The 21,615-nt window shown below is 37.7% G+C and overlaps 1 protein-coding gene across 1 annotated transcript in view; it reads left to right on the top strand.

The window, feature by feature from the left end:
- LOC306859282 (uncharacterized protein) overlaps positions 1 to 21,615 on the top strand; it is a 62,477-nt gene that overhangs the window by 38,534 nt on the left and 2,328 nt on the right. The window contains exons 3-10 of the mRNA XM_079400245.1: positions 4,912 to 5,166; positions 10,795 to 10,923; positions 17,278 to 17,359; positions 17,874 to 18,011; positions 18,948 to 19,065; positions 20,059 to 20,154; positions 21,068 to 21,164; positions 21,478 to 21,529. Of these exons, the coding sequence (XP_079256371.1) occupies positions 4,912 to 5,166; positions 10,795 to 10,923; positions 17,278 to 17,359; positions 17,874 to 18,011; positions 18,948 to 19,065; positions 20,059 to 20,154; positions 21,068 to 21,164; positions 21,478 to 21,529 (967 nt within the window). The remainder of the gene's footprint in view (positions 1 to 4,911; positions 5,167 to 10,794; positions 10,924 to 17,277; positions 17,360 to 17,873; positions 18,012 to 18,947; positions 19,066 to 20,058; positions 20,155 to 21,067; positions 21,165 to 21,477; positions 21,530 to 21,615) is intronic.

The raw sequence follows: 21,615 nt of genomic DNA, 5'->3' as shown, positions 1-21,615 counted from the left end.
TGCGTCATATTAACATGCGATATTAATAGTTCTCTTTTCTATCAATATCGCATTTCTCTTTCTTTCATTATCTGCCAAATGCAGTGTATTTTCCGAGATATTGTTGTGGTTTAAAGCCATTCAAATTTATATTATGATGATATTTCCCATATGGGAAGAGATTATGAGACAAAACAATGGCATGTAACATCCATTATTTTGAGGTGTAGATGTTAGCATTTAGCAGTTAGCACAACAGATCTGAACATCTTTAAAGTGTAAAATGGGTGATCGTTTAGCTCTACATTCCCCAGATAGCAAACGTACGTCTGCAAGATGTCTGTTATAGATCTCTTGAACTGGAAAGCATCTGCTGTCTACAAACGTCTGGCAGACGTCTTTCAGATGTCAGTTTTACATACATTCTAAACATCTTAAAGACATCTAATAGACGTCTATTTGACATCTAAAAGGAAACGTCCTATAGACGTATCGTAGATGAGCAAACACCCTAAATAATACGTCTTGCAGATGTAAATGCAGACATCAAATAGACGTCTCGGAGATGTACGTGTGCTATCAGGGTCTTACTTTTATGGCTCTGTGGGTATTTGAGATTCTCAGGGTAAAATGTATGTGACATTATAAAAATAGATGTGTTTTTGTGTGTCTATTTCCCAGTTTCCTGTGATAGGTCTGTTCACTTCCACATTGGGCATTGGTGTGATTACACCACAGATATAGTTGTAGATCTTCTTGACATTTACCATTTTTTCTTGCTTTATATATAGGCCTTAAACAATATCTCATAATTGCTTTTAGTGCAGTTTGTAAAATTTTTAAGTTCAGTTTGACACATCTAGTTGTACTTGTCCAGGTCTCTGACTCAATCAAACCAATATCGAACACATTTTTATTATTTCAGTGAAGTAGTTAAAATAAACACATTTATGGTTTGGTGCGAATAAATGAATACTTGAGCCTTACTGATGGTGTTATGAGGAAAAATAGTTTGAGAAACACTGTTTTTTATATATATCTGAGGGGCTAAGTAAGTTGTACTAAGTAAGAGTGATTTGTGTTTTCTCACTGTGTGCTGCTGTGTTTCTTGGTCGTGTCAAATGAAGATGGGCCACATCTGTGAACATTTTTATTAAAGAGCAAGAACAGACACTGAGCAAACCTGGGGACAGATCTGCTTTTATTTAAACACACTATGCAAGGTTTTTATTAAAAAGTTCCAACTTCTTTCTTACTTTCGAGCTCTTTTCTCTCACTCTGTTTGCTTTTCTCAAGCCTTTGGACAACATTGTGTCTCCCCTCTATATCTCCAAGCATGGCTTTATTTGTCAGCCTCTATTAGAGGGCAGGCAATTTTCAGACAGCATCAAATAAATAAATCTGCCAATCCACAGTCTGGCTGTCTCCTCTCCATTTTGCATAAGTTTTGCTTTCTTATTTCAAACTTTGTGCATTCACCAGTGACAACACATACTTTTCAAATCACACAAAGTTCAAAGTCAGAAATTCACTTGCTTCACCTCAAGTCAATGCAGTCTTGTGTAGATCCTCAGGTGCTGGATGGATCGCTTGAATGTAATGCCAGTTAGGGAATAAGAAGCCCAGGATTAGTTCCATTTTGGTGGATGGAGGACGTAGGGTATATTTATAGCTGATTAAGTCATCTGGACCAGCAGACGGGATCCTCAGTTCACAAAGGTTGTCTCAGCTGATCAAACGCAGCACAGGCTGCATGCTGATTTCCTACACGCGGTTCTTGACTCACTAAAATGAACATTAATCAGCTTCTGCATGTGCCATGCAATGTTTCAATTCTAAAGCTGATATAATTGGACAGTGTGACTCAGCAAGACTCAGGGTTGTGGCCAGGTCGAAGTCACAGCATGAGAAAGTCTTTAGAAGTCGTGAGAAAACCATATTGAGGTGAATAACATCTTTGCAGCCTCTATCAAAAACACATTATCACTTTTACAATGTTTTTCTTCTAAGAAATCCTAAAACCAAGAAACTTGAGGCATAAATTTGTGCCTGAGGTGGACGGTCATATAATGATATTAATTGTAAACAACTCATGGTGTAGCTTGTCTTGAAAGGATAGGTCAACCCAAAAATGAAAATTCTGTCATTATTGTGCTTTTTTGTCTATACAGTGAAACCCAATCATTTTGGGCAAAAACAGTTGAAACATTCGGGAAATTACCAATCATTATGTTCCTCAGAAAAAAGAAAGTTATACAAATTTGAAGCAACATGAAGGTGATTTGACAACATTTGGGAGTGAACTATCCCTTGAAGATAATTCTATTGTTATGGTGTACTTTGCATACTTGTGTTAATGACGTTTAGTTGACCTGTTAATGGGACACACTCATGTATATGAAGCAATCAGAGTGTCACAGTCACTGCCATTAACAATGCATAATAAAGGATAGTAGACTTGGCATTTCCTGAGGATCATTTTACTGTCCCATGTTTTCATACACAAATGAGCTGATTTTAACATACACATGCACTCTTTGTATGTGGGTGTGAAAGCAGCTGTGGTGTCGGCAGAGTTATACAGCTCGTCTTCTCATATTTGAGATCCCTTGTTATATTCTAGATCTTCTCATATTAGGGCTGCACAAATATGACAAAAATCATGATTGTCGATTATTCCCTTGAAATTATTAATTGTGATTATTACAGTTTACATGAATTAATTTTTACATAGTTTTATACAATTGGTTGAAGCAATTGAATGACATATTTTATATGAAAATAAACAAGCTAAAAACACACTTTCAGAAAATCTTTTATTGGTTTTCTATAGCATTCTATAGCTTTCCTATAGCATTAAGGCTCAAATGTCTTGGTTTGGTTTCTTCTTTAAATAAAAAAGTAAAAATATGCATGGTATTATAATGTTATACTAAAACTAAAATTAAAACAATGGGAAAATTCCTTAAGACAACCTGCAGAAAGAAAAAAACCCCACATCTTAAGCATGCAGAATAATGCAAGTGGACTTTGAACCATTACATAATTGTGGCATCCACAATTGTAATCACGATTAGAAATTCAATTAATTGTGCAGCCCTATCTCATGTGATAACATGTAATACTCTTCATTCTCAAAAGATTTAGCGCAACTGCTGAATATTGTTGTGCTGTTTTCCAAGTTGTCTAAGTTTTGTTGCATTTTACATACTTTTCCAGAATTTGAAATTAAATCTGTCTATCTTTTATGTAGGAAATTGACATTACAAAGCATGGTAGATGGTAAAATTGTGTGTGTGTGTGTGTATGTGCGCGTGTGTGCGTGCATGTGTGTGTGTATGTGTGTTGATTAATTCAGCATCATTTGGGTGTGGCTAATTCTATGCATATTCACATTGATAATTTAAGAGCTTAAGTCGTTTCTTAAATTCTGAATTTTGCCCAACGATAAGCAGCTGTATTGTGTATTTGTGGACATAATGTGATTTTGAATTTTTTTTTAACAATGTGACTGGAGTATTGTCTCCACCAGGACAACTTTAGGGGTTATCAGGGGGGTTGTTACCAATCCTCTTATAAAACAGAGCTGTCTCAAGATGGTAATGGTACAGGGATAAGAAAAAAAAACATTAGCCCAGTAGCACTATCCACTCCCTGATACTACTTTGCTCACTAAGTCAGATGGGGCATCCTCCGGCCGAGCCAGCTGACAGGTGTCCGTGCCTCAGTAGTTAACCAGTGCCGTGTGAACTGCTGTCTCTGTGTTGGCCACTCTCGCGAGTGAATTCAATTGAGCTGAACAAACTGACGTTCCGGCAGCAAACCCATTTCTGCTCTGGGTTACTGTTTTTTTTGCTGCTGACACTATGCTGCATGAAGTTCAATGCACATTGGGGGTACTTTACATATCCATTTCCATTTTGTGAATGCAGAGTAAATCTTAAGATAAAATCAACCTCTTCCTGACCCACAAATCAAGCGTTAACAAATGAATCTAATGCCTCATTTCAGCCTAGGATGGAAGCACAATTATGGACAATTCTCAATTCTTCGTCCTCATTATTTCAATTCCCCATCTGAATCGATCTGTGCCTCACCTACATTTGCCTCCTGTCAGTCATCATAATGTGTATTAATCTCCCCCTGCATGCTCTGAGCATGCTCACAGCACACAGCTCTCTGGCTCATAAACATCTTTTCCTCAAATTAATTGCAGCGGTGAATTGTGAATTATGCTAGCACATAACATGTCAGGAAACGTGGGCGCTAGATAAATGTCTGCGAAATAGAATGTCAATGTAAAAATGCTTGAAGGAAACTAACCTTACCAGGTCCAGGGCTTTTTTCTACTTTCCCATCTAATAATAATAATAATAATAACAATAATAATTGAAACAGTTTTGTTATCATTAAAACTATTACATTTATTTTGTTAAAATAAAATGTAAATATTAAATGAAATCTGAAATAAAAAACAACAAAAACGGCAAAAGCAATAAGAAAAGTACTAAAATTGTAACTAAAATTACTTATGACATGAATAAATAATCTAATAGCATATAAATAATACTAAATAGCTAATAATAATACTTTATAATAATTATGATTTAATAATAATAATTACTATTTATTTTTGCTGTTGTTGTTATTATCATTAATAATAATAATTTATTGTTATTATTATTATTATTATTTCTTACACACATGCCATGCACATTGCCAAAGTTCCATAGAGTTTTGTTTGTAATTTTTAGGTTTCAGAAGGGTCCTCTTGTTATGCGGAATTATATTGCCAAAGCCTTTCAGATGCAAACTGCAAGGACTCATTTGGGACAGAGATTTTTCTAAAGAAAAACCTCTATGTGTAGTATAATATTTGTTTAAGGGCTTCTGTATGTTAACTTATGGGTCTCTCATTCTCTCTCTCGGCAGACACAGCACAGGAGCAGGGCCTGGATCTGGAGCCACCTGTCCGGATGAAGGAGGAGATGGAGGTGACGGAGGAGAGGGAGGTGGAGGAGAGAGTGGTGGAGATAGAACATCCTCTGCCATGCCTCAGTGAATCTGGCACACAAGGCATTATCAAGGGCAGAGATCTATTCGGATATGTCGGCATTGAGGCAGTGTTGGACCAGATGAGACGCAAAACCATGAAGGCTGGCTTTGAATTTAACATCATGGTGGTTGGTAAGTGGAACATTGCTCTGACTTAAATTGGATTGTGAACAGTTTTTTTTTTTTTTTTAAGCAGGACATGTCCAGTTTGTACTTATACAGAAAAGGAAAAATACAAAGCCCTCAAAATTGGTTCAGAATAGTACATTGAAACTTTGAATTTCAAACGACATGCATAACGGCTTGGTCTAAATGACTTCACACCTCTTGTTTTCTGTATGCTCAAAGTGTGAACTTTAACTCATTTTGTCTCATGAGCTTAGTTTGTCTCATGAGTTTAGTTCATCTCTGCAACCAAGACAAGGGGGCAGGAAGACTGTTCAGCCTCTAACAGGAAACACAGACAGATGAAGAGGAAATGGTGCCATAGCCCGTTAAGGCAAATGTTTCAAATTAAGCTCTTTTCAGAGACTGTTATTCAATTGGTAAAATAGTTTATTTGTTGAAGGTGGCTTCTGTCTATCAAGAAAGAGCTTGTTATAAACAAACATTACATAGGTAGTAAATAGGACGGGTGATATATTCAAATTATGTTGGAATATTTTTCAATATATAGCTCAATATATATCATATTTATGTGTTGGCTCTGACATGAAACCATCATTTAACCACAGATTTTTTTTTTCTAAGCAACAAAATCACAATACATGATGCATGGATGCATTAAATTGATTAAACTGACAGTAAATGCTTATAATGTTACAAAGATTTCTATTTCAAACAAAAGCTGTTCTTTTTATTCATTAAACAATTATGATTTCTACAAAAATAATACTGATATATAGAAATCTTAAAATGTCAGGAAATGTTGAATAAGATGGTATCGTTTCTTAAATCATCACATTGATTTCTGAAGGATCATGTGACACTGAAGACAGGAGTAATGAAAGCTGAAAATTCAGCTCTGTCAATAAATTACATTTTAAAATCTATTAAAACAGAAAAGAGGTTTTTTTGAATGCATTTCATGAGAAGACTGTATTTTATTATAAATCTTAAAAGTCACAGATTTTATGCCAGGTTACCTGCTAGTTCTGTGCTCTGCCAGCTCAGTAGAGCTTGCTCGTATTAACTGTCCTGGGCAGTTACTGGACATCTGCCTGATTCCAACTGGCCACCTTATTTCAAGCCTGACCAATCAGAGTGCTGGAACCTCCCAAACCCCCCTGTGCATCTAGCAAGAGAGAGGGTAAGCATGCAGGGAGAAGGAGGAACAGGAGGGGGGTGTTGGCTGAGTGTGGGCCTTACCTAATTAAATGGCAAGGGCTATTGTTGTGTTGTCTGTGGGCTGGGAGGCAGGGCCAGGCTGGAGCCGAATGTGGTTCAGAGTGTTCCCCAACTGGGCCAGCCAAGGGGATTTATGATGGCTGCTGCATCACAAATTCAAGGCCATCCAGCTCTCCAGTGAGAGCCATTCTTCTTTTCCACTTTTTTCACTCCTCTGTTTTTTAAACAGAGCTGCCAGGTTTTCCTCACTCCCTTGCTAGTGCTTTCTTTCCCCTTGGTGGCTCCTCCATAGTGGTAATAGAAAGGACATTTTGCCAAATCCTTCAAAGGCTGCGAGTCTCACAGAGAAACACAGTATCAGCCGCTGTTCCACAGTGATGTCAGCAAAACAAATTAAAGCTGAAGTGTGTAGTTTCTGCACCACTGACTTCACCACTAGCTTTCCAAACTGTTCTTCCGAAACAGTCCTGCACACCCGCTCCCATCTGTCATTGTTTGGACACTCAGGTAGACCCAGCCCTGCAGCATTTGGCCTTCTTTAAGTAATGAAAATTCCCACAACAGTCTCATTTCCATCTGCAAGGACAAGTTTGGTGGTTTTAAACCAGCTCTGTATTGTTACAATGTCAGGAGTATTCTAAATATGTGTACTCTTTCCCTATGCCACACAGTATCTGGTGAACTTTTGACAGCTTAAGTGTTAAAACCCTCGATCGTACTTCTGCATTTCTGTATTCCCACACACAGACAGTTGGATCAAGCCCAGAGCATTATGGTTGTTGAAGTTTCCCTATATCTTTTTTGGCAAAAGGGAACACCACATCCCTTTTTTTTTTGTATTCGTGTAGCACTTTTTTTTTTTTTTTGCTTTCCTTCTGCATAGACAGCTGAGTTTTATTAAAAGACCATTTTTATTGTATTTGATTGAAGACATTTTTAACTTTTTAATAAAATTGCTGATTCTTTTCTTTTCTAAGGCTAATTTCTCATTTTAGATGTCCTACAGGATTAAACGTTATTTTCACACATTTGCCAAAATAACAGCTTGATTAGAAATGATGCACAATAAAAATACTTATACTTAATATTTTAAAAGCAATATCATATTCACACAATAAACACTGCATTGGTTTGTATGATTGTTTTTTTTTTACACTCATGACTTAGTATATGAAACCATAATCGGCACTCACAAAAATAGACTTCTTTTAGCGTTTTATTTTACATTAATCACCAATAGGACTAAACACTAACGTTTCGGCTCAAGGCCTTTTCTTCTGTCCTAATGATTAATGTCAAATAAAACACTAAAAGAAGACTATTTTTTGTGAGTGCGGATCATGGTTTCATATACTAAGTAATAGATTGACACACCAAAATAAAATATTAAGTGACAAAACAGCTTTATGAATTATGATTTAAATCAGTAAACATGAAAACAAATGTAATGAATTTTCATACTTAAAGACTGAAAGTCTAGCTTTGGGCCAAGCAAAACAATCAAAACAAGTTTTAATGTGCTGTTTATCTAACAAAAAGAAAAGAATAAAAATCTTACTTCTTTTTTATTCAAATAAACCCCTGATGAAAGTAGCCAAGGTTGAAGAAACACTGACTGAAACACTCAATAAATACACTTCAGCTTTAAATATGATCCACTTAAAATCTGTGGGAATGATATTAGGAGTAGATATGACAATAACAGTCTTCGCCTGTTCTCATTTTGGCTATTTAGATTCTTCCTCTCTATCCAGAGCAGCTTGAAACCTGTTTGATAGGGAGCGGATCAAAGGCATGTTAAAGCAGATCAGTATTGTGATGAATTCTGCAGAGCGAAAACGGCTCTGGTCCAGTGCTCACTCCTCCAAAAGCTGGCTCTGTAACATTTGGCCTGTGCGAGGTTCTTCCTTGCCTCAGTGAACTGTGGAGGTTACAGCTTTTGTATTGTAGTAGGTATGGTGGTGCACTCCATGCCTGCTACTCTGGACATGCATCAAAGGTGAACTGCTCTCTCCCTTTCCCAGTGGAGACAGGTGTGGAATTGCTGGTAGAAAAAAGGGAGCAAGAAAGATTTGTTTGGCTCACTCTTGATGCACTGTAGGCTATAGCTATTGACAGATTGTTTTTTTCCCTTTCAAAAGGACTTTTATTTTGAACATGAAATGATTGAATTTAAAACTATTTTTGTGTATCTTCTGTTTATGTATTTTGCTGTTGCCTTGGTTGCACGTTGTAGAGCACAAGGGCAGGGGTTCTGACAAGGGTGTGTTTGGGAACGCTAGCATGAATTAGCTAGCATGACATGACAGTGAATGCAAACTTGACAAGATACAGGAAGAGGAGGAATTGTGCAAAAGCTAGATATACACAACAGGATGAAATTGCAGGAACGGAGGAAACTCTACAGGATGAATTTGGTGTGCTATGCTTGCTTGTCCACATTTTCCTGTCCTGGGGTGCTCTTATCCGAGAATCGCACACACATGGTAGCACTTGGAGTCTGTTGGTCTGTGTAGTTTGTCCTCGGTTGTAAAGGTCAGGACGTTTTTGTAGCCTGAGGACTTAAACTACTGCGAGTCTCCCAGTTTCCCATAAGGCAAGTAGCAGTCTGCTCCCAAATACGAGTTTAGCATATTGTGACATTTTTAATGCAGTCAATACATTCATCTTTGTTGTCGCCCTCAAGTCAAGGGGGCTTTGTAGATATTGTGTTCAAAGAAAAGCTTTGCAAACTGTGCTTCAAAGTGTCTTAGAGGAGATGTGTTTTCACCATTTGAAATGCTTTTGAGAAATCAACTGGAGTTAAACACATATGACACTGGTGAAATTACAACCTGCATTTGTTGGAGTTTCATGTGGATGTGGTAAATGACAAGCTGTTACAACAGAGTGTTTCTTGGCGAGTGTGTCAATGCATGACTCATACAAGCATTGGCTGGGTCTAGCCTTTATTCTTTTCACATTATCTCGGCAGTCCTTTATGAGCTCATCAGTTGATGTTTGTTTGCATTAATAGCTCTCGTCCGTACATTATTCTTCCACTGATGCAGATGTAACACTGTACTAAAATACTCTAAATAGCGTCACTACTAAATATACAGCTTGCAACAAAGAAATAAAATAGAATTATAATAAAATAGTCTTATAAGCTGGATCTTTTTAGCAAATCAGAAATATACTGCATGACAGGTGAAGTCTGAATCATGAATGAATGAGTCGGTTCTTGTTAGTGAATCATGCAGCGCATGATCATATGACTCATATGAACCGGTTTTGTTTGGTTTTAAACACTTACAGCCTAAATCAGTGTAGTTGCAGACTAGTTGTTCAGCTAAGAAAATTCAGTGAAAATATGGTGCAAAAATGTAATAAAAAATTGGCAATTGATTTGCATTTCTTTTTCCAAATATTTCTTCCCAGTTGGTATATAGAATAAGAATAATTTAGGGGAATCAAAACCTCTTGTTCCCATCCCAATAGAACAGGTACAGTATGTATGACTACACTGAAATCTTCAGGAAGCCCTGCTTTGCTCAGGCATTGTCTGAACTGGTAAATCAAATAGGCCCAGGAGGACACACAACGTGGGCTGTCACTTCCTCATAAATTTGATGTCAACTGCCTCCCATGGTAAGAGGCCATGGCGTAAATCCATCAAAGCCTCTGTTGAGGTGGGCAATGATGAAGGGGCCAGATCTCACCGGCTCCGTCGTCTATCTCTCAAACCGTTTCATCCATTGACAGCTTCCCGAGGCGGTCAGGCCTCTCAACAGGTAGAAACGGAGTGGCGAGAGCGTTTAGCACATTCCCTACCCCTGGCCTGTGAACGGGAAGCTGACCGATATCTGAGCGAGACCGAACACACAGCCCATCATCAGCACTCAATACTAAGCGGCTCACATTAACAGAGCACATGTCCTTTGAGGCAATGAAGGTGGCCCCATAGATTTACCCTTATTTGTGTGAATTGAGATGGCCTTGATAAGGCTCCCTCTCTGGTAATAGCTTCCTCCCTCTGATCTGATCTCCGTGAGGACTAGTGTGAAAGAGTCATTAAGTGGAAAAGCTCCCGGCGGCATGGTGTTGTCAGTATGTTTGGACACCCACCAGATAAGACGCTAAAGCACTTTGCCTTGGCTTGACCTGGTCCTATTACATCACCAATGATTTGCAGTATCAAGGGCTTATGTAAACCCTGGAGGCCTGTGCTGCCTGGTCATGTGATACTTTATGACCTCAATTTTATGTGTGCCATCTTATCTGTGTGCAGTAATAAAGTTTTATCCCCACTGCTAATGCTAAGCAAAGGTCGTCCTGCAAATAAACGTGCCTGGGGTCTGCTACATATGCAGTTAATTGTACTTTACTGCAGTTTACAAACAAAAGTCATTAAATCTGTTCTCGTTCTCACAGGTCAGAGTGGTCTGGGGAAGTCAACGCTCGTAAACACACTCTTCAAGTCCAAGGTCAGCAGGAAGTCCTGCACTCCTAATTATGAGGAGAAGATCTTGAAAACTGTCCACCTGCAATCAGTCAGCCACAGTGAGTATTGAACGCTTCTTTCTTCACAGCCACCACATCACACCCCCGCCCCGTCACACCCAAGAGGTCAAGGTTTTACTCGTTTGCACAGCCCTGTTTGCCCCCGCTGGTAATATCATAACTGCAGCATTCGGACCCAGTAAACATCTTTGAACACTGATGGTCTTTTAAAATTGTGCTTTTGTCCTAAACAACTACGAAAGGGAATTTTGTCAATAGATGTGTCCCAAATTATGTATGTCTACTACAGTGCTATCTAGTGTATTCATTTCATGGTATGTTCAAGTCCTCCTGTGAAGTTCATGTTTATGAGTTGGGAAGTCGTAATTATTACGTCATTTGCATTCAGATTACTTTGCTCGAAGTAAGATGGCAAGTAAAATATACAGAAAAACACTCTTTTTTGCTTTCTGTTTTTGGTCAAACTTTATTTTAAGGTCCAATTATCACTATCAACTGGCTATTAACTGTGTTAACTATGACTTTTGCGTCAACAAACTCCTAATTACTGCTTATTAATAGTTAATTACTGCTTTTTAGAAAAAAACAGTTAATTTTAGGTATTAGGTAGAATTAAGAACGTAGAATATGGTCATGCAGAATATGTGCTTTATAAGTACTAATAAATAGCCAATATGCTAGTAATATGCATGCTAATAATCAACTAGTTAATAGTGAGAACTGTTCCCTATACTAAAGTTTTACCATGTTTTTATTTAGTTAATAAAGGTGCTGTAATCTGGTGCTATTATATATGATACAATCATATTTTGTACATGCAACTAAGCTAATTCTACTGTAAATATTATATATATATATATATATATATATATATGTATATATATGTATGTATATATATATATATATATATATATATATATATATATATATATAATGTATATGCACCATGTGAAGAGAATAGAATACCTAACAGGTTTATATTAGAATTTGCTGTATTTTTTTTTTTTTATCAATTTAAAGGATATCATGCTTCAAACCAATCTGATGTGTTACCGTTTAGCCCCTTGTCTTTTGCTAGCGAAATATGCAGCTGATGAGTGCATAAAATGCCCACACTCATTGTGTGGTTGAGGAAGTATACTCTTAGTGCACTATTCCTCACTTCATTTCTTGTTGTTTTTTGTTTTTTTTGGACACACTTCTCTCACTATTTATGGTATTGGTACAAAACACATGGTGTTTCACATCAATAAGGTGACGTGTTACAGGGTGTTGGCCTGAGTGATTTCTGAAAGGATGAAGGGATTAAAGAAGAATGACATTTAGACAGAACAAACTGGAGGCAGCTCAGTGTTTTGTAGGGTTTGACTTGACTTGGCCAGAGTGATCGGAGCATGTGCTCTGAAAGGAAAAATAAATTAAAAAGCCTGCAAAGGGGATGGATTAGGAGAGATCAATCACACAACTTGAACTGTTGAGATCGGGCCACAGCTGTCATTATGAGCTCTCTTTCAGAGAGAATGACAGAGGAAGAATGTGCAGGGGATGCATTTTATCCCACTGGTCAGGAGCTGACTGCTGCTCTAATGGAGGCCACCACTTATACACTGCGTCTGGCTCAGCTGAGTGAATGAATTGGTTGATTGAGCAATGTGCCATCTCTGTCTCGCATACTTCCTCCAGAGTAACAATCAATAGAGGCTTGGGTTCTTCTATCCAAACAGGAAGGTGTGTAGATGTGTAGAATTAAGTTTCATTTAGGCTTGTTTTGGCAATGTAGCAAAGCTTATTTCAAAGGTTTCTGAGGGATAACATCTGTTTCTTTGCTTTTGATGTAAACTATCAATTGTTTACTGATTTTCTTGACTCCACTTGAGGATACTATACTTTGTTTTCTTCCTTAGAGAAAAATGTCATCATAAAATTGGCGATACATTTTGGCACTAGTATTGATAACCTGGTAATTGTTTTCATCTTGTGGTTTCGTCTCAATACTGTTTGGTCAAATTATTTATTTACATTTTAAATTTAAATACTTTAAATTTAGCGCTTTTAGGCATCCCATAATATTATAATGTACAGTATGATTTGGATTTGGATGAAATGGATTTTCATTTTGAGATTAGCTAAAGATTTAGCTACATTTAACTCTACATTTATTAAAGTAAACCTGGAAATGGCATAACTGGATGATCTGGTGGAAATGACAGACTTCTCTCTCCAGCCCTGCAAGCTCATGTTCATCTGCCTTTTGAATGCAATACACATTAGAAAATACATCACAATACAGAAGAAAAGATCAGACATTCCATCAATTTCATCACAACTTCAATTTTTTTTGTGTGTGTTTTTAAAGATGAACTATGAGTGAGCATTAAGCCCAATGTATACTTGAGTTTTGACATGAATGATAGGCATACAGCATTGTATTGATTGTATGTGTGAACAATGTACAAATATGGGAAATGATCATGTACAATACAAACAGATCAGTTACATAGACCATCTCCAAGACCATGTTAGCAGTTAAGCAAGGGTCCTGCTGCTCCATTTTGTACTGAGCAGAGGAAGCTGAACTATATATCACGCAGAGAGATGCACATATTTTCAAACATCCCGCATATGGCAATGAATCTCCATTTTGCTTTTGGCGGCGCCACCATGCTTCGTTGGACAGAGGCATAAAAGGCAGATGCCGTATCCAACTTCATAGTCCTTTAAATGAATGTATTGTTAGAGTGTGTGTGTGTGCGTGTGTGTGTGTTTGCTTGCCCTCAGTAGTTAGTGTAGTCGCACCCAGCTATCCATCTTCATTTCTCATTTTAGACTGTCTGACAAGGGTCTAACAAACACAAAATAGTGGTCCTCTGTCTCTTGTATTCAGAAATACCTCGGTAGGACAAGTAAAGAAATTGTGCTCACTTTCGCTGAGTTGCAAAGGCCAGTAGGACTGCAAACTGTAGATTAACTAATCAAATGTATATGCTATTGCATTGTTATCTAATTACCCCTGCTATTTTCATCTGGGCCAGAAGTTTTTGAAGTTACCCATGTTGTCTAGTTTAACCACAAATCTGCCCTTAAATAGAATGATCTACAAATTAGCATCACAGATGTAGAGAGAAAATAATCTAATGATTCTGTCACAGGATGTTGCGAGATGCCGGATAAGAATACCTCCACTTGTGGTTTTAAGTGTCAGTCAATTGCTGTACAAAGGCCTTTGCTGGGATGGGTCATTAGCGTAGCCTGCTATGTTAATTGCCATGATTCCTACTTGACAGCAGAAATGTATGAAGACGATGAACTTTAACCCTATTGTGGATATGGGAGCAGAAATATCCAATTACAAAACCCTACGGAGAATTAGCACCAAAACTATGGTGTTAATTGTTACTACAGCCATGTGCAGGTTTTGTAGCTGCAATTCTAAACCCCTCTACTTATTCCTTTAGTTTGCTGCCTACTGGTTTTAAAATGAGTCATTTGATTTTGCTTTCAGGTAAAGTTTTAGAACTAGATCTGCTTGTTGATCTCTCTTCCGTTTCTGACTTCCCCTTGACAGGTTTTAGATATGTAAATGTTAGCCTGAGTCGCACTTTTGCAACAGCTTTGCTTCTTTGCAGCTTTCACTTCAGTTAGCTAGAGGTCAAATTGTAGAAATCTGCTTTTAGATTTGTAATTGTAATTTCCTGTAATTCTGTGCATCAAAATCTTCACAGTTGCAGTTTCATTGTATTTCTTTTTGTGGAAAATTTTAGAAGCTTTTGGATGTTTTCTGTGTAAGATCAAGAACAAGCGTTTTTAGCATATCTGTGTCATTGCAACTGGAAAGAGGTTTCTATCCAGTTGTAGCAGCATCTGTTTTATCTCTGTCCTGCCATAGCCAAACCTCATTTCTCACAGACCTCTCAAAACTTATGACCCAATAGTTTATAAATGTTTGACGTGCAGAATGGGAGAGAGGGTGGATGAGAAGAAAAGAATGGGAGAAGCTGGGTGTGCTGTTTCTTAACAAAAGAAGATTGACGATAAGTCGGTTCAGCTTGTGACTTCCTGAGATATCCCTGTGGTTCAGGAGACACCCCTCACTGACTTCTCAGCGTAGCACAACGTAAACATTACAGTGAATGAGAGTGTCCTGTTCCTCTTCGTTTTTTTATGTTAGCCTTCAGAAAAGCGAGTCCGTAGAGCTTGACACATGATGTAAATATTTTACTTTGTTTTATTGTTTCAATTGCATTAGTCCTCATGCGAGAATTTATTACTATCTATACAATTACTGATGGGAAAAATGTTCTAAACCACTGAACTCTTTACATTAAAATCTTTTAATTTACATTAGTTATATACACTGTCATTCAAAGTTTTGGGGTTACAATTTAAATAACTGTTTTCTCTTTTAATATATTTTGAATTATAATTTGAATTCAAAGCTGAATTTTTGTCAGGACCACTATCGTCAAAGATGATTGACAATTAGCATATAGTTTGGATTGGCGGAATGGTTCTGTTCTGGGCAAGAACTCCCTGCGCATCTATGCAGCCTAGCATGGATGAGAACAGGGAGAGCAGAGATAACCCCCCAGGGTAAACAGAACAGAACCAACAAAAGTATTGCAGATCTATTAAGAAGTTCAGTAATTTTATGTACACATTTTTGAATTTGTCTGATTCAAACGAGAATCAGAAGGCTGGATCCTGACTGACAGAGGAGGAGTTGGGGATGGAGGCGGGTAATTAGCTATTGAGCAATGCAAAAACTGCTGATAATACTGAGGACCTTATATATGGATGCTTATATAGGTGTCGTATTCCTATAGATCAGCTGAGAGTCAGCTAATGCGAGCTTGACTTATGTGACCTGCCAGAACTAATGCTACGCTTGATTTTCAGCAACAATCACTCCAGTTTTCAGTGTCACATGATCATTCAGAAATTATTCTAATTATTCAATTTATTTGTTAACATGGAAACTGTGATGCATTTTAAGGATTCCTTATAAGTAGAAAGAAAGAGCAGCATTTGTTTGAAACAATGCAATTTTTAGTCATTTTTGATCAATTTATTGCATCCTTGTTGATTAAAACTATTATTTCTTAAAAAAAAAAATACAGCACCCAAACTGAATGAAGGGCGGTGTATGCATATGTTAACGACTGTCTCATCTCCAAAAATCTGAGCTGAAACATAAGTCATAACTCCAGTCCTCCCAACAATAAATTTTCTTTTTTAGACAAGATCATTTGTAGAACCTTCTGTCTAGATTCTAATTAATGGTGCCTTTTTGTTTCCTAGCAACATTTTTCTTCTTCGTTAGAGATCATTCCAGTATTCATCAGTGTAAATTTAACCTTCTGCAAATACTTTAAATGTCTGGAACAATAGACCTGTTCTGGTATTCTCTATCCAATGACAAAACTACTCCTTGTGTTACTACTAAACTACTAAATTTCCTCTGCAGTCTCCGTTTGAGACATTCTGTCTAGCAGATGTCTTGCTGTCCCTTGCTTCCCCAGCAGTTTTGTCTTTCTAAAGTACAGGCCTGTGGAAAACAAAGAGTACCAAAGTCTCAGGGTGCCTGACACCTCCACACACTACAAAGCCGCCCACTGGCCCTCACAGCCCATGAAAATAAAGCTGGCCTGTAGACTGACCGCCAGGGGAGATGAGTGTTACACAATCCCCCCCTTCTCTCAAAGAATACACAGTGCAGAAAATGAAGTGGCGGGCCGCTCAATGCCACCATTCAGCTCTGCTCCCTCCATGTGGGTGAATACAGGAAGAACTAAGCCCTGCTTTGTTGCTGAGTCATGCCAAGAGAAGCATATGTGTTTCCATTAGCTGATCATGAGGGGGTTTTCAATCATTGGCCCACCAGTCCAAAAACTGGCACTCTCTTTTGCTAATGGCCCACTGTGAACGAAAAATTGATCATCGTCAGATAGTGTTATAGCACTTTGAAACTCATAAACTGGAGTGTTGACTGACAGTTTAATTTTTCCTCATTACAGTCTCGTCATATTTTCCTTGATTGCCTCATCCAGAAGGATTAACGTGATGAGTTAACAGCAAATGTCAATCAACCAATGACAGGGATACAGTAGGGATCTCTGCTTGCACAGACAGCTTATTAGACCCTTTTTACAGGCTGATTATCATATTGTACAATGCATTCTTGCAGCATTATATCAGATATGGAGAAAAAATGAAAAGCGTAGGGTCATCAGTGTGTGATTTTAACTGATTGATGTTTCTGGAAAATCAAAGTTAAATCCCTGTCAACTTAATCGTCATTCAGTCTGCTGTGGATCCATCTTAATTTTTTTTTTATTTAAGCCTTTTTCCATCCACTCTTTTACTCTATAACTCTTTTGTCTTGTTATTTTCTAGTCATCGAGGAGAAAGGGGTGAAGATGAAGCTTACGGTAATTGACACCCCTGGATTTGGAGACCAAATCAACAATGAGAACTGGTGAGAGCAACATTATCAGATTAATTCATACTATTTAAAAAAGCAGTAGAGTCTGAAAGTTTAAGAGCAGATTTAAAATATTAAGATACTGTACTATTTCTAGGTCACTATTCAAAACCTAAAAGTATATTTGTGCTCACATTTGTGACCTTTGTACAAAAGGTCAGATGTTCTGCTGAAGCACGAGATGCTATTTGGGTCATTATAAAATCATGCTGGAGAACATGATTGTCAGGTTTTACACAGAACAATTCATGTTGATTCAACTGTTTATTTAATTCATGTTGATAATATCCTTTTCACTAGATCAGGCTCAGGCTTTTGGACTCTACTGTAGCTGTTCAGATAGCTCCACAACTGTGTGAGATAAATTCTTTAGTAATTAGAGAGCATTTTGGCATAGGCTTTATACTAAAATCATGCTTCGACTTTGCCTGACTGCTACATTAACTTTAAGTATAAGCATATGTTGTTAATTGTGATGATAATCCTTCCCTGTGTCTTTTTTTCTCAGCTGGGAGCCCATTGTAAAGTATGTCAATGAACAGTATGAAAAATACCTGAAGGAGGAGCTGAATGTCAACAGGAAGAGAAGAATCCCTGACACCCGCGTTCATTGCTGTGTCTACTTCCTGCCAGCCACTGGACACTGGTGTGTGTCAACTTCCTGCACACATTATGTAGTTCAGACCTAGCCATATGTGTTAAAATGCTGTTGTGCGTCTGTCACATTTAATATGACATGGCTGCATCACACAATCTCAGGGGTCTTAGTTTGGAGATTTTAGCCCACTAACATAGTAAGAGTTTGTTAAAAATCATTCTTTTGGCAGCAAAACAAATGCATCTTACCGAAAACAATCTGACAGCTGTGAGGAAATTGCTGTCTTTTGAATGCAGTGGACCTTAACATACAGACATAATTTGTAAATCATTTCAAAATTTTGATATTTAATGCTTGCAATGCATCTTATCTTGGAAAATATTGCAAAAGTTTGGGTCCGTAAGATTTTTTGTCAAGTAATCATGTTTTTGAAGAAGTCTCTTATGCTCACCAAGGTTGCATTTATTTTATCAAAAAATGCAGTAAAAACAGTAATATTGTTACAATTTAAAATAACTATTTTATATTTTAATGTTTCTTATTATTATTATTATCAATGTCAAAAATAGTTGTGCTAATATTTTTGGAGAAACCATGATACATTTTTTCAGGATTATTTGATGGATAGAATTTTCAAAACACATTTTTAGTAACATTATAAATGTCTTTACAGTAACATTTTGATCAATTTTTATGTATCCTCGCTAAACAAAATCGTTATTAAAAAAACGTGCCAATCTCAGACTTTTGAATGAAGGTATATGTAACATTATATTGTTACTTCATTTAATAATATTTTAGCTTCACATGATCTAGATTTATTTATTTTCATTTATTCATTTCGAAGATGCTTTTATCAAAAGCAAATTATCTATATGGTATGAACCCCATTGTATTTAGAGAATACAGAAGTAAAAAAAAATTATTAAATGTGTAAACGGTGTAAACTGGCCCTTAGTAATGATCCATCCTGCTCTTCTACAGGTTACGCCCTATAGATGTGGAGTTCATGAGGAGACTGGGGAAGATAGTGAGCATCGTCCCTGTGATCGCCAAAGCAGACACGCTTACTCTAGAGGAGCGGCTAGAGTTCAAACAGAGGGTGAGCTGTCCGTCATCAACACCTGCGTGCAGAACTTCACTCACATTTTATGATATGCAGGCACAATTGGATTCGCCCCTCTATATTTCCCACCCACACGTAAATATTCAGCCCTTCGCATAATTGAGGTCATGAATATGGATCATCTGCTGCTGTAAATGCTGGAATTTTCAAAATTCACAGTTCAGTTGTGTGGATCAAAAAAAAGTAAGATGGATTGAGAAACCTGGGCTGAATGGAGCGAGAGAGAATCATCGGATTCTAATAACCAAAGGTCTCTTGGCATGCGGCCGCTCGCTCTGGGTTGGAAAAATGAATGGGCCACGCTAAGGTTATGAGCAGTGTCTGCGACGTCTCAGTCGGGAGACGGTCTCTCCTCTGACTGATGTATAGCTACTACTTGGGCCCGGGCCACTTGCCATCAGTTTTCCCGACGGAGCACTTTTGGACAGCTCCGACGGCATGGACTGCGGGGCCAGAACGGCCCCCGCACGCAGTGTGTCTCCTATCAATATACACCAAACAACACTCCTAATGATGTACTCTGTCATTTCAGCCCATTATCCAGAGCTGTCTCACACTGCTCAATAGCCCGAGCAGAGCGCCATGCGGGGGTGGACGTCACACTGTGCTCAAGATATCAATCGCTGATATCATATCCATGTACAACAGCCACACTCCAAAATCCTCCCCCACACGAACACATGGCAGCAAAGGCATTAATGTCTAATGCTTTGCACCTCGGGCCCGAAATTCTGGCTGAGGGGGAAAAAAAACAGAATTTCCTGGTGAACTTTACTGTGGCCTCTGAGTGCAAGAATGCATGAGGGTTGAGATAGAGACTAGTAAAATACAGCAGGAAGAGCTGGAGGGAGAGAAGCTGCTGTCATATTTCACCCCCAGGGCGATCGTGTGGTTTTTGTGTATATGTGTGTGTGCGGTAGGTTGTAAAAATCAGTGTAAATCCATCTAACTGGAAGCTTCTCTCTGCAGATAAGACAGGACCTCCAGGCCAATGGGATCAGAGTGTATCCACAGAAAGAATATGATGAGGATGCTGAAGACCGGATACTCAACGATAAGATTAGGGTATGATGACACTACTTTAAGAATGTATTGCTGTTCACCCTAAATTTTCATTTTGACAGTTTTTAAGAAATTATGACAGAGGTATCATTTTTGGGGTTGAAATTTTTTGAAAAAGTGCTCATCTTCAGGCCATCCAAGATGTAGATAAGTTTATCTCTTCATCTGAACAGATTTGGAGAAATTTAGCATTACATCACTTGCTCACCAATGGATCCTCTGCAGTGAATGGGTGCCGTCATGAGAGTCCAAACTGCTAATAAACACATCACAATAATCCACAGTCCATTAATTAATGTCTTCTGAAGCGCAAAGCTGTTCGGAAGGAACAAATCCATCATTAAGCCTTGAAAAAGTCCATCCCCCGTTGTCCTCTCACATCAAAACTTTTATATTTCTATATATATATATATATATATATATATATATATATATATAATTTTTTTATTTTTTTTTATCTGTTTTTGCTTGTAAACAGACATTGATAAATGCATATTTTGCTCCTGATTGAGATGAAGATGTTGTCACTGGAGAAAGAAATATTATTGATAGAGGACTCTAGCTGGAAGCAGTGATTATAAGTTAAAAGTGTATTGATGGATTTGTTTCTTACAAAAACTGATGTACTGGGGTTGTGTGGATTGCTTGTGGATTATTGTAATGTATTTGTCAGCTGTTTGGACTCTCATTCTGATGGCACCCATTCACTGCAGAGGATCCACTGGTGAGCAAATATTGCAATTCTCAGTATCTCAAAATATGTTTTGATGAAAGAACAAACTAATTCACATATTGTACGGCCTGAAGGTGAATAGATTATTAACAAATTGTCATTTTTATGTGAACAATTTCTTTAGTTGCTTTAAGTGGATTTATACTTATTGAATTTTTGAGGTATGGTGAATGTTTCTTTCAGGAAAACATCCCCTTTGCTGTGGTGGGAACAGATAAGGAACACCAGGTGAATGGGAACAAAGTCTTGGGAAGAAAAACAAAGTGGGGGATCATCGAAGGTGAGACATCGTCTGCTATGAATTGTTGGTCACCAGTAATATTTTGTGTTTTGGATGCTGGTGTCTCCACCAGCTTTCACCAGAAAGATTGTTGGTTGACCTACATGGAAACCCATGCTGGTCTTTTCAGCAGGGCAACTGTAACAATTGTCAAATCTAATTGTGCAATGATGGCTGACAGGCTTCAAGAGGCAAGATTGTCTGTGATTTAGGTTATTCAACACTGCCATCAAGTGGTGTGTGCCGAAAGTACAGTTGAAGCAAAATCCCTGGATGAATTCTTGAACATGCCTTTGTATTTTGTTTATTTCAGTTGAAAATGTTGCGCATTGCGAGTTTGCACACTTGAGAGATCTTCTTATCAGGTAAGTCATATTTTCTTCTATTAAGAGTATACTGGAAAAACTGAAATTTTATTTCATTTTTGTTTTATTGTCTTTCTTTTTCTGTT

Source organism: Barbus barbus (genome assembly GCF_936440315.1).
Source record: "Barbus barbus genome assembly, chromosome: 3".
Classification (NCBI taxonomy): domain Eukaryota; kingdom Metazoa; phylum Chordata; class Actinopteri; order Cypriniformes; family Cyprinidae; genus Barbus; species Barbus barbus.
The sequence above is the reverse complement of the archived record's forward strand: the minus strand, read 5'-3'. Positions and strand labels throughout refer to the sequence as shown.